The sequence below is a fragment of the Oncorhynchus keta genome, chromosome 9, assembly GCF_023373465.1.
Source record: "Oncorhynchus keta strain PuntledgeMale-10-30-2019 chromosome 9, Oket_V2, whole genome shotgun sequence".
Lineage (NCBI taxonomy): Eukaryota > Metazoa > Chordata > Actinopteri > Salmoniformes > Salmonidae > Oncorhynchus > Oncorhynchus keta.
The window spans coordinates 30362055-30380464 of record NC_068429.1 but is presented as its reverse complement, the minus strand read 5'-3'; the positions used below and the strand labels follow the sequence as shown (position 1 = coordinate 30380464).

Sequence of the window (18410 nt, the reverse complement as noted above, 5' to 3'; positions counted from 1 at the left end):
AGGGAATAGCTGCACTGTTTGTATTCAGTCATGTTGCCAGACACCTTGCCCTGATTAAAAGCAGTGGTTCGCGCTTTCAGTTTCACGCGAATGCTGCCATCAATCCACGGTTTCTGGTTAGGGAATGTTTTTATCGTTGCTATGGGAACGACATCTTCGACGCACGTTCTAATGAACTCGCACACCGAATCAGCTCAATATTCCCATCTGACGCAATACGAAACATGTCCCAGTCCACGTGATGGAAGCAGTCTTGGAGTGTAGAGTCAGCTTGGTCTGACCAGCGTTGGACAGACCTCAGCGTGGGAGCCTCTTGTTTTAATTTCTGCCTGTAGGCAGGGATCAGCAAAATGGAGTCGTGGTCAGCTTTTCCGAAAGGGGGCGGGGCAGGGCCTTATATGCGTCGGAAGTTAGAGTAACAATGATCCAAGGTTTTACCACCCCTGGTTGCGCAATCGATATGCTGATAAAATTTAGGAGTCTTGTTTTCAGATTGGCTTTGTTAAAATCCCCAGCTACAATGAATGCAGCCTCCGGATAAATGTTTTCCAGTTTGCAAAGAGTTAAATAAAGTTCGTTCAGAGCCATCGATGTGTCTGCTTGGGGGATATATACGGCTGTGATTATAATCGAAGAGAATTCTCTTGGAAGATAATGCGGTCTACATTTGATTGTGAGGAATTCTAAATCAGGTGAACAGAAGGATTTGAGTTCCTGTATGTTTCCTTCATCACACCATGTCCCGTTAGTCATGAGGCATACGCCCCGCCACTCTTCTTACCAGAGAGATGTTTGTTTCTGTCCGCGCGATGCGTGGAGAAACCCGTTGGCTGCACCGCCCTGGATAGCGTCTTCCCAGTAAGCCATGTTTCCGTAAAGCAAAGAACGTTACAGTCTCTGATGTCCCTCTGGAATGCCACCCTTGCTCGGATTTCATCAACCTTGTTGTCGAGAGACTGGACATTGGCAAGAAGAATACTGGGAAGTGGTGCGCGATGTGCCCTTTTTTCGGAGTCTGACCAGAACACCGCCGTTTCCCTCTTTTTCGTAGTCGTTTCCTTGGGTCGCTGCAAATCCATTCCGTTGTCCTGTTTGTAAGGCAGAACACAGGATTCGCGTCATGAAAACATATTCTTGGTCGTACTGATAATGAGTTGACGCTGATCTTATATTCAGTAGTTCTTCTCGACTGTATGTAATGAAACCTAAGATGACCTGGGGTACTAATGTAAGAAATAACACGTAAAAAAACAAAAAACTGCATAGTTTCCTAGGAACGCGAAGCGAGGCGGCCATCTCAGTCGGCGCCGGAAGACATGGCAAATAAACACGAAACGGAGGGATGTTTAATGGTTGCTCAGGAGGTAAAGGAAAAGTCTGATGTATGGAATAAATGTGAGTAGTTGTGTAAAACACTGGATATCAAGAAAAAGAAAGTAAGGAGCAAGCACTGCTTGCACATTATGTGTATCAAACCGGCGCTGTATTGATTACAATAAATATATTTTTCTGACTGTTTAGAACAATGTAAACAACACAAAATACCAGAGAGTCTGTTGTAACAATTTTTTTTTAAGCCTTTATTACAGCAAAGACTAAACAGTCTCATTCATTCATGAATGCAATTTTAGAAATGGAAAGGTTTAAGCTTATTATTCACGACTCGCTCATTTGGTTTTAAAACAAATTCTTGATTGCATGTCAAATCATGAATGACTCGTATGCTGTGTGATGACATGAATTTCTGAATGGTTGATACAGTAGCCTATAGAAGTATTGAAATAGAGGCTTAGGTAAGTTACTGTATTAAGACTAAAAAGACCTACAGATCAATGGGGGTTACATAAGGCTGATATAATAAGCCTACCAATGATAATTACATTACTTATGATCATAATAGTAATATAAATAATAAGGAGCTCAAGAAAAAGCAGCGTTGTTATTATAAATATAATTTCCCTGAACATTTTTGGAGGCGTGTAGCCAACACTAAATAAATTATAAAAATACCAGAGAGGCTGTTTTAACAAAAACAAAGTTGAGAGCCTTTATTAAAGCAGAGGTTAAAAACAGCCGAATGTGTGAAATGATTTACTTGACATGTTGTTGCATGTGGCTTGGTGCTCACAGAATCAGTAGGCTATTAATCAAATAGGTAATCATTGCAATATCTGTCTTATTTCTGTAGATATAGTGAGGATTTATAAAGCAAGGTACATTTTAAGAGTTAGGCTATTGATTATAGACCTTAATTTGGGGTTTCCTTTCTCCTCACTTTTCTTAGATAATAAGGCAAAGCCTGTTTTCTCAACTCCTCATTCTGCTGCTGCCTTTGGTCTCAACACCAATATGCTGGTTAACTTCGCTATTATGTACAAAGCAACATGGTCTGGGAAGAGGCACAAATTCAACAGCGCACTGTGTTTCTGAACCGCGGACAGCGACCTCTATCCAATGCGGGAGAAAGCACATTTGTTAAAAAATATTATTATTTTTGTTAGTGGTGCATACATACATACACACATACATACATACATACATACATACATACATACATACATACATACATACATTTTTTTTTGTTACTGGTCGACTAAATGGGGTTTTACACTATTGTAGGTAACTTTTTTCATGAATTTGTAACTACTGTTGCTTGATTTTCATGCGAAAGTACCTCTCCTGTCCAAAGATTTCTATTTTATTGGCTTAAAGTCTTGAGTGTTGAAATACACATTTTTAAGACTATCCTAAGGTTATTTTAGCAATGCTGCACACTTCATAGCAAATATTCTGTCACTTATAATGAAATAGCTCTGACCATTACATAAAGAATCACCTTTGCCAAATTAAATATAGCCTATTTAAGCCTATTTAAATTAAATAGTTTCCAAGGGTTTAAGTGAAATATGGTGTTTAATTCCAAAACTGACTAAGTCCTCATGTAATTTGTTACTTTTGTCCCCTCACGCTTGTGCGCCCTTGAGTAGTGGGGCTTTAGCAATTATCCACGTGGGGACACGAGACGCATAAAAATATTTTTCTTGTTAGATGGGAGTTTGTCGTTGATTCCTCAGTCCTTTACTATGAGATCAATTGCAATAGAAAAGTGTGGTGTTATAAGGTCAGCATGGCTTCGATCTGCTTTAGTTTTTGTCAGCTCACAGCGCTCTTTTATCAAATCAAATCAAATTTTATTTGTCACATACACATGGTTAGCAGATGTTAAATGCGAGTGTAGCGAAATGCTTGTGCTTCTAGTTCCGACAATGCAGTGATAACCAACAAGTAATCTAACTAACATTCCTAAACTACTGTCTTATACACAGTGTAAGGGGATAAGGAACTATGCAGGATGGATGGAATGATGATTTTGAATTAATCCAATGTTTTTGTCTCATGCTTGAGGCACTCCCAACAGTAGCCTATTATGGCTGTATTTTTTCAATAAATCTACCGTTCCATTCCCCTCACTCTTTTATTATGTATGTTTTTCTTACACAGAGGAAGAATACAAGCGTCTGAGTGAAGCTCTGGCAGATGAAGGCACCTATAACGCAGTGTGCTTCCGCTACAGCGCAGACTACTACGACCCTTCCCAACCCACTGAGGAAGAGGAGGCCAACAGGGAGACGGGTGAGCACACACACACATAAATGCACACACATTTAAATGATGTATTTGAATCCACAAATGACATGCATCACAAATAATTCAAGTAAACTCTCACACATATTTACAATACCTCTTGATACCACTTGTTACCCCTTGAAACCACTGAGAATCTTTCTTTGACCTGCCGTTAGGGGAGAGAGAGAGGAGAAAGAGAGAGACATACATCTCACACTAGACACATCAATATACTGGTGGAGAGGCTCACATATCACCTTTAATGAAAACCCTGTGATTAATTATTTAGCATGGCAGGCTCCCCGGAGTCACATAAACCACTATTTGAAGCCCTGGAGCTAGACAAAATAAAGCTTTTTCAAGTTTCTGCACTGAATGTGAAGTCTTACTGGCTAGCTGCTCTACAGATTTTTTTATCATCTGTGAGGTCCAGTGCTGGGCTCCAGCCTCTTCACTAGGCCTAGTGAACAGCCGATCTGCCAACTTCTGTCTGTAGAGTCCGAACAGTTTGGGCTGCACACTAATATTACCCCTCTGTGGAAAGGTGAGACTCTCACAAATATGTCGGGTTGTTTTGCACAAGACACGTCTGAAGGTCCCCCGGTACCAGTTTTAAAAAATGAATGGAAGTATATTTCCTGATCTTTCTTATATCTTTCAGATATAGGAGAAATACTTAAGAACAAACTTCCTTTACATTTTTTTGGGGGGGGACTGTTTGCTGTTCCATGTAGTGAATCTGTTATTGAATACGTATGCATGGGCTAATAGCAGTAAGGCTAAATTATATATTAAAAATTCTAAATCCAATAGCTAAATAATCCTTGGTTATGACCTTCTTAAAACAATGTAATATAGTTTAGTAGAAACCCCCTGGCTAGGTCTGTAGAGGGTTAAGTGGTTGTCATGGCGCTGTGCTCTGCGTCAGTCCTACAAAAAATGCCCCTCCAACTGATAATAACTAGTGGGAAAATTGTCTTATCAATCCTGAGCTTCCACTTCTCCCACATGCTGACCTCTCACGTCACCTACTAAGGAAATTACCTCAATAACAACATTTTTGGCTAAACATTATTTTAATATAAGCAATCTATTCATGTTCTTTTGAACACTGTAATTTGTTTGCGAGCATGATAGCTGTACTTTTAGTTTGTGGTTGATGCAGCTTGTTTGCCATGAGCCAATCAGTGTTTCTCAACTATTCTGAAAGAAAATATCAACGCAGCGTGTGAAGTGTTGGTCCCATGTTTCATGAGCTAAAATAGAAGATCTCATACATTTTCCGTACTCACAATAGCTTATTTCTTTCAAATTGTGTACACAAACTTGTTTACATCCCTGTTAGTGAGCATTTCTCCTTTGCCAAGATAATCCATCCATCTGACAGGTGTGGCATATCAAGAAGCTGATTAAACAGCATGATCATTACACAGGTGCACATTGTGCCGGGGACAAAAAAAAGGCCACTCTAAAATGTACAGTTTTGTCACACAACACAGTGCCACAGATGTCTCAAGTTTTGAGGGAGCGGCAATTGGCATGCTGACTGCAGGAATGTCCACCAGAGCTGATGCCAGAGAATGTAATGTTTATATGTCTACCATAAACTGTTTTAGAATTTGGCAGTACATCCAACTGGCCTCACAACCGCAGACCACTTGTAACTATGCCATCTCAGGACCTCCACATCCAACTTTTTTTTTCTTTTTCTGATTGCAGTTCAGCGTCGTAACCAACTTCAGTGGAAAAATGTACACCTTTGATGGCCACTGGCACTCTGGAGAAGTGTGCTTTTCACGGATTAATCCCGGTTTCAACTGTACCGGGCAGATGGCAGTATGTGTATGGCGTTGTGTGGGCGAGCGGTTTGCTGACGTCAACGTTGTGAACAGAGTGTACCATGGTGGTGGTGGGTTTATGGTGTGGGCACGCAGGCATAAGTTACAGACAGCGTTGATGGCAATTTGAATGCACAGAGATGCCATGATGAGATCCTGAGGCCCATTTTCCTGACATTCATCTGCCGCCATCACCTCATGTTTCAGCATGATAATGCACAGCCCATGTCGCAAGGATCTGTACACAATTCTGAAAATATCGCAGTTCTTTCATGACCTGCGTACTCACCAGACATGACACCCATTGAGCATGTTTGGGATGCTCTGGATCAACGTGTACGACAGTGTGTTGTAGGCTTGGGGGGTATACCATATACCAGGATATTTTGAAATAGCCGCAGGATGGTTTTTCAATACTGTTGAAACTATTTCTTATGTTTTTTAGACATTTAAAAAAAAAAATGCAACTTTTTAAGTACGTGCAGTCAACTTGTGCAAAACATTAGGAGATAAAGAAAATCCCGATCCTTGATTTCACCTGTCAATTTTTCGTTGAAGCTTACCGATAGTCACGTGGTGTTTACAGGCACACAACAACTAGAGACCGGAGCCTTGTGAGTCACTCACTGTTGTGCAGCATGCGGCAGGTGTTCTAGTTACGTTATGACATTCATAAGTCCAGTTTTGCCAGCAAGATGTCTTATAACTAATAAATTAACTGTTTAAAATGTGCAAATGTGCTCAGTAATTGTGCATTTGGTTTTCTAATTTTGTAGCTAGTTAGCTGTCTAGTGGTTAGCTTCTTCCAAAATCAAGCTTCACTTGGTAAAAGCAGAGAATCCCCTCCTGGATCAAGAGCCTTGATATCTAATATTTGGTTTGTGATTGCAGCAAACTGTGTAGTATTTCTGAGTTACTTATGTGTCTTTGAGCTGGGGTTTCTGTCCTACAAGTAGTTTAGGTCAAAGATTGTATAAAATGTTTGCAATGCGCTCGTTAGCATTTAGTTAGCATTCTCTATGGGATTGTACATGTATTGTTATTGGTATTACAGAATATCCTTTTATGGCACAAGGTCAGTATGAAGGTAGGACAACCTGGATACCGCCCAAGCCTAGCATGTTCCAGTTACCGAAATATCCAGCAACTTTGCACAGCCATTGAAGAGGAGGGGGACGACATTCCACAGGCCACAATCAACAGCCTGATCAACTATGCGAAGGAGATGTTGTGCAGCCTGAGGCAAATGGTGGTCACACCAGATACTGATTGGTTTTCTGATTCACACCCCTACTTTTTTTTAAAGGTATCTGGGCTCCTGAGTGGCGCAGCGGTCTAAGGCACTGCATCTCAGTGCTAGAGGCTTCACTACAGACCCTGGTTTGATTCCAGGCCGTATATCACAACCGGGCGTGATTGGAAGTCCCATAGGGCAACGCACAATTGGCACAGCGTCGTCCGGGTTAGGGTTTGGCTGGGTTAGGCCATCATTGTAAATAAGAATTTGTTCTTAACTTTCTTGCCTAGTTAAATAAACAAATAAATACAAAATATCTGTATTCCCAGGCATGTGAAATAGATTAGAGCCAAATTAATTTATTTCAATTGACTGATTTCGTTATATGAACTTTAACTCAGTAAAATCTTAGAAATTGTTGCATGTTGTGTTTATATTTTTGTTCTGTGTAATTTAAAGTTTTATACCCCTGAATGTGCGCACGGTCTCTCTCGGGCACGCTCTGATCACGAAGTAACCTCGTGCAAGTGAGCAGCCTTCTAGCAAGCAAGCAAGCTAGCTAGCAAAATGGCTAATGGCTAATTTTGAAATGGTCTAAACGTACAAATAACATTCTGACATGAACAAATGTATTTGAAATCGCATTCATACCTGAAAGGGAGAAATATACAAATAAATCACACGGCAATGTTGCTTTGGCTTTAAGTCACTTGTAATGAGTGAGCTGGGAAGCCCTGTAAAATGCAACCTGCAACCTTTCGGTTACTGGCCCAACGATCTAACCACTTGGCTGGCTACCTGCCGCCCCAATTTCTGGCTATAACTAATCAAACTCAGATCAGACATCAATAAAGCACACAGATTGTATAATCAACATTTAGATACATTAATATCATATTACTTACTGGTATACATTGTGATTCTGTATTTTTGTTATTAAGGAACTTTTCATTTTATCACAAAAGCATGTGAATGCATCCAACTCGTATTTACGACTTCAAAGCTGAAATTACCACCTTCCCAATTGCTTATGAACACAGCATTATACAACCCCTCCCACCCGTTCCCCTCTAGCCAATGCCAAAGTGCCCCTCCCTCAGCAGATGGTACAGTACTACTGCTGTGTGTGAGTGCTGTCATCAGTACTATCACCTGGCACTGCCTGGGATTACTCGGCAGTACAAAACTCCTCTACTTGTGTGTGGGTGGGTGCGTGCGCGTGCGTGCGCGTGCGTGCGCTCGTCTCTGTTGTGGTATCGGCGGCCGGTGCACACCTCGGGCGACCAGCGGTGTGCCTGATTAAATCGGCACAAGACAAATCTATGCTGTGCTCCTTGGCTGCAATGTTTGGCATTAATGTGCTTAACCTCTACATCCATCTGCAGCCTCCCCACATTGAACTAAAGCATACAATTTTAATCAAATTTCAAGCTGACCTATCTGTGTGTTATGTCACACTGGGGGGGAGGGGGTTAGATGTTGTAAATAATTGTGACGGGGACCACCACCTCCCAGAAAGTTAAGAGTAAGTAAAGCTGAAACTGAGTGCTTCGGGCAACGTGGCCGAATGAGAGTAGGTAGAGGAGGGAGAGGAGGAAACGTTGAGTGCTTGTAATGTGTCACAGTGACTGTAGGTTGAATCCTAATCGCTCTTCTTCTCTCTCTCCCTGACCTTGTGGGTTGTTCCTCGTCAGAAGAAACAGAGCCGCAGGAGAGCGAGGAACCCTTTGTGGCACCCCCGGGCCTGGCGATCCCCCCCGATGTGGAGCTAGTGAGTACCCTGCACTACTTCATGCTTTAATTAACATGATGCACCACAGGGTTGCAGAATGGGGTTTTAACCCATAAGTCTAAGCCGGGGGTGGTTCTACTAAGCTATATGTATTTGTGTTTAAAGGTCATATCAAGGATCATTTAGCTATTTTATTTTGAAGTTTAAGACCCATTGAAGTATTTAAAAAAATCTCTATATATTTAACGAATATTTTTATTTGGCCTTACTGCTATTAGCCCATACAAACGCATTGAATAAGAGATTCACTACATGGAACAACAGAACGTCCCCCCAAAAAATCTAAAGAAAGTTTGTTCTGAAGTGTCTGTCCTATATCTGAGAGATATAAGAAAGACCAGGAAACATACAAGTGTTTAGGGAGCTTTCAATTGTCAATTGAATGTTAATTTCTCTACCAAAACCTGTCGTTTTAGAGAATTTGGCAGTACGTCCAACCGGCCTCACAACCGCAAACCACGTGTATGGCGTTGTGTGGGCGAGTGCTTTGCTGATGTCAATATTGTGAACAGAGTGCCCCATGGTGGAGTTGTGGTATGGGCAGGCATAAGCTACAGACAACAGTTGCATTTTATCGATGGTAATTTGAATGCATAGAAATCCCATGACGAGATCCAGAGGCCTATATTTTTAAGGTATCTGTGACCAACAGATGCATATCTGTATTCCCAGTCATGTGAAATCCATAGATTAGGGCCTAATGAATTTATTTCTATTGACTGATTTCCTGATATGAATTGTAACTCAGTAAATCTTTGAAATTGTTGCATGTTGCATTTATATTTTTATTCAGTATACATTTGAACAATTGTGGGTCCGGGATCCAATGGTTTACATAACACTCCCTATTATGGAGCCATGGAGAGGGAAAAGGAAGGGAACGGAGCAGCAAACAGCAGAACTTGCTTGCGAGTGTTGTGCGTGTGATAGACAGTGACTGGTGAGTCTGCTGTGCTGCTTTAGTTTGTGTCAGTCAGTATCATCCCAGTCCACTTGGACAGACTTTCCACTCCAATGCCGCTGCTTCTCCCATTGACCGCCGGTTGCTTTTCATCTGCAGGGTCCTTCCAACTCAAGAAGGGGAGGCTTTCATCTCAGCATGGCCTCGATTCTCTCTCACACACACACACACACACACACACACACACACACACACACACCCTACAGACTTCAGACTGACACAAACACACACACAAACTTACATACACCCTGGGACATGCACACACACATAGTAATTCAATATAGATGCCGCTGACAGAGAGATCTTCCTCACTCTGGCTGTCAGTGTCCTCTGTGATGTCCAGACACACATGCACATCCTTTCCACGTGTCCTTGTAATGAGATTTTGATTGGGTACCCTGCAAAGCCCTTCCAATTGCACTGTCTCAAAAACGGCCAAATAGTCAAAGCTGGCGCTATTCTCAGAATATCTGGTTTGAACTATTAATTTGGGGATATGGCTGTGTTTCCCCCGTTATCACAGGCAGTCGCCGGTCTGACAGCCTGAGGGGTTGGGAGAAGGAATCGTCTCTCTCTGCTCTTCTTTTCTGTGTTTCATGATTCCATAACAAGTTCCTCGTTAAAATTCCAAATTGCAAGGTTATTTGCCTCTACATATTTTATGCTCTCGCAAAACACGTAAGTGTGTGTGTAGTGGAATGTTACTACAGAGTTCAGGCCCAAGCGTCTTCTCTCCAAAGGTTTGATGAGAAATGTGTGTTTTTGCTATTTTCTTCTTAGGGTAACTAACAAGAATGATTCATCATTGAAAGTACACAGTGATATTGAGTAATCGAGTCCCAATGATTTCCATCTTGTATGTATTTAGTAAATGATTGTTAGTGAAGAAGCTATTAAACCTCTTCTACAGTCTTTAGGAAATAGAATTTGGTTGATCCCCCACACAGAATTAACTGCCACACTTAAAAACCTGTTTCATGTCATGTTGTAGCGTATTTAGCTTTTTCGTCTTTGCTTCTGAAGTGATTACTCTTGTGCCTCAGTTATTAAATACAGTTACATTAACTTGCCTTAAAGGAGAGTCTGGGGCCGTATGTATCAAGCATCTCAGACAAGGTGTTCTGATTTAGGATCCCCTTTGCCTGTTAGATCACAATGAATAATGTTATATGGAAAGGGGGGCCTTGATCCTACAGTCGTGGCCAAATCTTTTGAGAATGACACAAATAATAATTTCCACAAAGTTGCTGCTTCAGTGTCTACATATTTTTGTCAGGTGTTACTATGGAATACTGAAGTATAATTACAAGCATTTCATAAGTGTCAAAGGCTTTTATTGACAATTACATGAAGTCAATATTTGCAGTGTTGACCCTTCTTTTTCAAGACCTCTGCAATCCGCCCTGGCATGCTGTCAATTAACTTCTGGGCCACATCCTGACTGATGGCAGCCCATTCTTGCATAATCAATGCTTGGAGTTTGTCAGAATTTGTGGGGTTTTGTTTGTCCACCTGCCTCTTGAGGATTGACCACAAGTTCTCAATGGGATTAAGGTCTGTGGAGTCTCCTGGCCATGGGACCCAAAATATCAATGTTTTGTTCCCTGAGCCACTTAGTTATCACTTTTTCCTCATGGCAAGGTGCTCCATCATGCTGGAAAAGGCATTGTTCGTCACCAAACTGTTCCTGGATGGTTGGGAGAAGTTGCTATTGGAGGATGTGTTGGTACCAATCTTTATTCATGGCTGTGTTCTTGGGCAATTTTGTGACTGAGCCCACTCCCTTGGCTGAGAAGCAACCCCACACGTAGGGTATCATGATGCTTTACTCTTGGCATGACACAGGACTGATGGTAGCGCTCACCTTGTATTCTCCGGACAAGCTTTTTTCCGGATGCCCCAAACAATTGGAAAAGGGATTCATCAGAGAAGATTACTTTACCCAAGTCCTCAGCAGTCCGATCCCTGCACCTTTTGCAGAATATCAGTCTGTCCCTGATGTTTTTCCTGGAGAGAAGTGGCTTCTTTGCTGCCCTTCTTAACACCAGGCCATCCTCAAAAAGTCTTTGCCTCACTCTGCGTGCAGATGCACTCACACCTGCCTGCTGCCATTCCTGAGCAAGCTCTGTACTGGTGGAACTGAATCAACTTGAGGAGACGGTCCTGGCGCTTGCTGGACTTTCTTGGTCGAAGCATTCATAACAATTGAACCGCTCTCCTTAAAGTTCTTGATGATCCGATAAATGGTTGATTTAAGTGCAATCTTACTGGCAGCAATATCCTTGCCTCTGAAGCCCTTTTTGTGTAAAGCAATAATGACAGCACGTGTTTCCTTGCAGGTAACCATGATTGACAGAGGAAGAACAATGATTCCAAGCACAACCCTCCCTTTGAAGCTTCCAGTCTGTTATTTGAACTCAATCAGCATGACAGAGTGAACTCCAGCCTTGTCCTTGTCAACACTCACACCTGTGTTAATGAGAGAATCCCTGACATGATGTCAGCTGGTCCTTTTGTGGCAGGGCTGAAATGCAGTGGACATATTTGGGGGATTCAGTTCATTTGCGTGGCAAAGAGGGATTTTGCAATTAATTGCAATTCATCTGATCACTCTTCATAACATTCTGGAGTATATGCTAATTGCCATCATACAAACTGAGGCAGCAGACTTTGAAAATGAATATTTGTGTCATTCTCAAAACATTTGGCCACAACTGTAGATCCGCTTTCCTACTCTTGCTTGATACATACATCCCCAGGTTGTCACCTATCCTTAACCCCACATTTCGTTTGACTTGGTGTGTGTCCTCTTCCCCTTTCCAGCCAGCGACCACCAAAACCCATGCCATCATTGAGAGGACCGCCAACTTTGTGTGCCTGCAGGGGGCCCAGTTTGAGATTGTTTTGAAAGCCAAGCAGTCTGGCAACTCCCAGTTTGACTTCCTGAACTTCGAACACTACCTGAACCCCTACTACAAACACATCCTGAAGGCCATGAAGGAGGGCCGCTATACCTCTGCCTCCGACAAGCAGGACGTACAGGGTGAGTCCCAGAGATGAACAAAAAGGGTTTATATAGAATGAGTTGTACATCATGGGATACAGAGTATATGTTACTATCTAATACATGCTTCATGTGGAAATCTTAGAGAACAGTGGCACAGAATACATTTTAAAGGGATACTTCGGGATTTTGGCAATGAAGCCCTTTATCTATTGCACGCGGAGACATAAAAATGGTATTCACAAGTTCATCTGACTGAGGAAGTACAAAAAGGGCTCCATTACCAAAATCCTGAAGTGTCCCTTTAACAACAGAATACATTAATAGAATTCAGAATACATGGAGTACTTATTACTGTAGTATGCAACTATAGTATTGTTAGTTTCTAAATATCACTACGAACTCGACGGACACTATAAAAACTTCAACCAAAGGATCTAACAGTTGAACAGACAAAGACATGGTTCCACCAGTGGTAGTATATATTTTGCAGGTAGCCTAGTGGTTAGAGCATTGGGCCAGTAACTGAAAGGTTGCTAGATCGAATCCCTGAGCTGACAAGTTAAAAATCTGTTGTTCTGCCCCTGAACAAGGCAGTTAACCACTGTTCCTAGGCTGTCATTGTAAATCAGAACTTGTTCTTAACTGACTTCCCTAGTTAAATAAAGGTTAAATAGAAAATATATATACCCCAATTTGGGTTGGAATCTCCTCCTTCTCTCTAAAGATTACATCTCTGTTGCTAGGCAGGAAATTAAGGGATGCGGGCAATAAACTGTTCCTTCTCCCTTAACGTGACCTGACCTGACCTCGGCCCCCTTCCTCACTAATCCACAGCTCCCCACCCTTATCAGTGCCTGCCAAGATGTGATCATCTTTCCTTCACTTAGTACATTCCAAGCTTAATTGCCTCTAAACATTTTGATATTTTTCTTTAAAGGTTACAATACCACTGCTAATGACAGACTAATGGCAAATCTGCCTTTGAGAACTTGCACAATTGGTGGCTGACTAAATACTTTCCCCCCCACTGTATGTTTGTCTGTTCTATTTAAAATAATAATAATCTTCTCAAACAGCCTAATTCACTCTTCAGAGGAATAATGGACTTATTAAAATAATTTAAATATACATTAAATACATTCAAATGTACATTTTATACATTAAAATAAAATCATGTATATAATGTATACAAAATCCTCATCAATCTACACACACTACCCCATAATGACGAAGTGAAAACTGTTTTTTAGAAATGTGTGCATATTACTTAAAAGCAGAAATACCTTATTTACATAAGTATTCAGACCCTTTGCTATGAGACTTGAATTTAAGCTCAGGGCATCCTGTTTCCATTCATCATGCATATTTCTCAGAATGAGAACGTGTTGCCAATTCTTATATAAATGTGCCTTTTTATGCTCATTGCACATTTTATAAAACACAGACTAGACAGTCTGTGGTTAAAATGCTGCTAGTGGTATGTGATACATGTTCATTGATACTCTTGTTTTAGTAGGGTTTGCTCTGTTCTACATTTTGTGAGTTGAGACATGAAACGGGTGTTGTTAGAAAGGTTTTTGTCTATTACAGTAAAACAATATCTCTAAGCGTTTCGGTGTCCATTTTACCGATTCTGTTGGACCAAACCTCAAATGCAAATAACGAGTTTCAACTGCTTCTTGTCAGAGAGGACGTTGTTATTCGTCTTTGTTGTGAGTGGTATGGGAAGGGGCTCGGTGTCTGTGTCCGAGTGGGAAGGAGCACAGTGCACACTGGACTGAAGCAGCAAAGCAGACGAGACCAAAAAGACAGAACGCTCATAAAAACTAAGAAAAAAAAGAGAAACCTCTTGTGATCCAGGCATTTGGAACAATACGCTAAAGCATAAATTAGAAATAATTTGATATTGCCCAGCCCTAAGCTCAAGCTATATTTTGACAGAGGGGAAATCAGTATGAACGAGTACAACTTTATGAAAGTGGATAACCCTGTGACACCTGTAATATATGCACTCCCTAAAGTCCATTCATGCCCTACTAACCCCCCCAGATGCTCTATTATTAACCGGAAAAGGGAGCCTGACAGAACAGATATCCAGTATTTTTGACTAATTTCTCAAGCCGCATCTCCTCTTTACCCTCCTTCAACATGATCACATTCTCAAACCTGAGCAAAATCCCTTTCTATCCAAGGTCAAACTAAATTGACGTTATATAGACAATATATTGGTATTATTTGATGGGATCTGGCTAGCTGGCCAACCTGCGGACCGAACTTATCTGGCCGGCTGGAGCTATGGTCCTGCCAGATACAGTGCATTCGGAAAGTATTCAGACCCCTTGACTTTTTCCACATTTTGTTACATTACAGCCTTATTCTAAAATAGATTGAATTAAACATATTCCCCAACAATGTACACACCATACCCCAGAAATCGAAAAAAGTATTTTTGAAATGTTTGCAAATATATATAAACACCATAATTAATAATCACCAATGGACTTGCTAATAAAGTCACTCACCGAATCAGTGTATACGTCAATATTATTGTCCGATTCTTTCCGGAACATATCCCAGTCCTCATGATCGAAGCTATCTTGACGCGTGTAATCAGATTGGTCGGACCAGTTCCGGGATCGGGGCATCACCAGTACAGAGCTTGCTCAGGAATGGCAGCAGGCAGGTGTGAGTGCATCTGCACGCAGAGTGAGGCGAAGACTTTTGGAGGATGGCCTGGTGTTAAGAAGGGCAGCAAAGAAGCCACTTCTCTCCAGGAAAAACATCAGGGACAGACTGATATTCTGCAAAAGGTACAGGGATCGGACTGCTGAGTACTTGGGTAAAGTAATCTTCTCTGCTGAATCCCTTTTCCGATTGTTTGGGGCATCTGGAAAAACGGACCAGCGTTGAACAGACCTGAGCACGGGCGTTTCCTGTTTTACTTTCTGTCTATAGGCTGGGAGCAGCAAAATGGAGTCGTGGTCAGATTTGCCAAAAGTAGGGTGAGGTAGGGCTTTGTATGCATCGTGGAAATTAGAGCAGCAATGATTCCGGGTGTTGCCAGCCCGGGTCGCGCATTTGATATGCTGATAAAATTTAGGGAGCCTTATTTTCAGATTAGCCTTGTTAAAATCCCCAGCTACAATAAATGCAGCCTCAAGATCTGTGGTTTCCAGTTTACATAGTCAAATTAAGTTCTTTCATGGCCGTCGAGGCGTCTGCCTGGTGTGTGCGAAGCTGTCATCAAGGCAATTGGTGGCTACTTTGATGAATTTAATCTAAAATATATTTTGATTTGTTTTACACTTTCTTGGTTACTACATTATTCCATATGTGTTATTTCATAGTTGTGATGTCTTCAGTACTGTTCTACAATGTAGAAAATAGTAAAAATAAAGAAAAACCCTTGAATGAGTAGGAGTTTCCAAACGTTTGACTTGTACTGTAAATCATCACATTTGCGTAGTGGCATAGAGCAGTAGAGGCACTTACAGAAGTTGCACACAGGAAAAACATTTTGTAGCCTTGGATTAGGGAAAAATGTAGCCTTTTTATAAAAGCATGTCATGCAATTCTAGGTCTTTTTACATGACTGGCAGAATATTTTTTAATACCGCACAAATTATCGAAATGACAGACTACTTTGACTCTGACATCAATAAAATCTCAGATCAATAAAAATAACTTTGTCTTAAATCCATCAGTAGTCAAGGTCTAGGTGTGTGTGGACACATTGTAGGCTACAATATGAGGAGAAAGTTATAGTCCTAAAAATGCTTTCCACTTTCACTGACTCACCCAATTATCCACAGCTCACTCTACAGTGATGTCCGATGAGTTCGTGCCAAAAGCCTACCTCTCTCTTGTTTTACTTTGTAAAACAATATTTTGAAGTTTATTACAGCATACGGATTCTAGTCTTCTCTTTTCAGCAGGTGCCATTTGCTTTCCAACTTGTGTTTTCCCTCGATTGCATTTTTAATATTGCGAAAGGCCTGTTTTTATCTGCATGCTGTTCACTGACAGATTTGCCACATGCTCCCGATTGTAGGCTATGCCTTATTGGGCTACACACAATCCACAGCTAGGCTATTTAAAAAAAAATATTGATCCTCTGTGGCTAATTTATGGGCCTACTCATGGTGTAGTAGGCTATTCTGAATTATTTCATTTCTTTCTGAACTGACAACTGTAATTCTATAACTTTGGCAAATGTATTTCAATTTATCAGGGGTGCTGCAGCTCCTCCAGAAGACTTTGCACATCTATGATTCTATAGGGAAATAAATGAATTGCAATGCTGGAGAGATGAGAGTTGCATGTCTATCAGAGCAGAGAAAGGGAGAGAGATCATCTAAAGTTAATCTCATTCTAGTTCTGTGAGAGATACAGGTGCACTTATCACACAGCCACTCCCAAACATTGGTTTCAAACATAGGTTAGGTTTGTCCTGTCCGGCCCAACTTGAATCAACTCAGAATATCTGGCTTTCAGCTGAAAATCTACTTTTTCACTTAGTTTTTTTGTGGTGGACAGGAGAATTAATGACATATTGGTTGCATTTATTATAATTTTTACATAGCAAAAAGTGGAAATTATTTTTCATGCCATGAGAGGTACCAGATCTTGCCAAATAGGTTCCGGAACAAAACAGTACGAATCGGAGAGGTGGCGGATCCTGTTCTGGGAAGATCCGGCTCAAATTAAGCATTGGAAGTCGGAGATTTCCGAGATCCCAGTTGTTTTGAACGCTGCATTATTCTCCGTTGCATTAGTCTCAGCCGAGCGAGGGAAAGAACAGCAGAGTCAGCCTCTCATGGTCCCTGCTCTCTCCTTCCTTTCCTCCAGGTGAGGCTGACCAGATGAGGCTGACTCATTTCGTATTCTTCTGTATGTAAATTCTAAACACTCCGATATGTTACGAATTACAATTCCTATTATAATTTACGAATTAGCAAAATGTATAAAATGTTACGAATTTGTAGAAGGCATGATATGTTATGTATTCTAGCTAGGTGGCTAATGTTAGCTAGCTGGCTAACGTTAGCTAGGCTAGGGGTTAGGTTTAAGTTTAGGTGAAGGGTTAGCTAAAAGGGTTTAGGGGAAGGGTTATCTAAGTAGTTGCAAAGTAGCTAAAAAGTAGTAAGTAGTTGAAAAGTGGCTAATTAGCTAAAATTATAAAGTTGCCTGTAATGAGATTCGAACTCTCAACCATCTGTGTTGGTATTTTATTAGGAAAGTAGCAGCTACTCTTCCTGGGGTCCACACAAAACATGACATAATACAGAACATTAACAAACCAGAACAGCTCAACAACAGAACTAAATCAATGTAAAAAAAGGCACATGTGGCCTACATATCAATACAAAATCTATCCATACCAAACTTAACATATCATAATAATCTGATTGTCCTGGATTTAAATTGACTATGTTACGTCTAGGCTATGAGACCAGGCTGGTGAGAGGGGACACAGTTTTCGCGTCTACCTCGTGCACAAATTCATGTTGTTCATATGATCAGAGAATGTGAAATATTCCTTGATATTAAAATAGACACGACAAGCTGCTAAAATAATAAATACGCAGAGCGATCACTACACTTGTTGAGACATGAACTCATTCATAAAAACAGCAGTTATTTGCTGTATTCTTTTACAGTCTCTCGCTGGTCATGGTTTTAGAATTTATGGTATCATGTAGGGTAGTATCAATCTTTGCTGTGACCAGGGGTCGTGGAAACTTAAAGCACGGTGATTTGAGCTGTCCGATTGGCCAGCGCAGTAGGCGCACTCAATTTAGCCACATATCTCCCGGTCCGCTAGGAATGCCTTTAAGATGGACCAGTTGGTCGCGGCATTGTGAATTCTTTATTTTTCAGCTTCAGACCAATACCTACTTTTTACTTAAAACAGTTTTTTGTTTGTAATATTCTTCATTCATACTTCA

At 41.1% G+C, this 18410-nt stretch overlaps 1 protein-coding gene across 6 annotated transcripts in view; it reads left to right on the top strand.

Moving 5' to 3' along the window:
- The window catches only part of LOC118387484 (splicing factor, suppressor of white-apricot homolog), a 165645-nt gene that overhangs the window by 8699 nt on the left and 138536 nt on the right, over positions 1–18410 (top strand). For 5 of the 6 annotated variants that reach the window (XM_035775889.2, XM_035775887.2, XM_035775892.2 and 2 more), the window contains exons 3-5: positions 3502–3633; positions 8397–8473; positions 12279–12498. In XM_035775889.2, the coding sequence (XP_035631782.1) occupies positions 3502–3633; positions 8397–8473; positions 12279–12498 (429 nt within the window). The remainder of the gene's footprint in view (positions 1–3501; positions 3634–8396; positions 8474–12278; positions 12499–18410) is intronic. The other variant, XM_035775888.2, reaches the window with a different exon arrangement.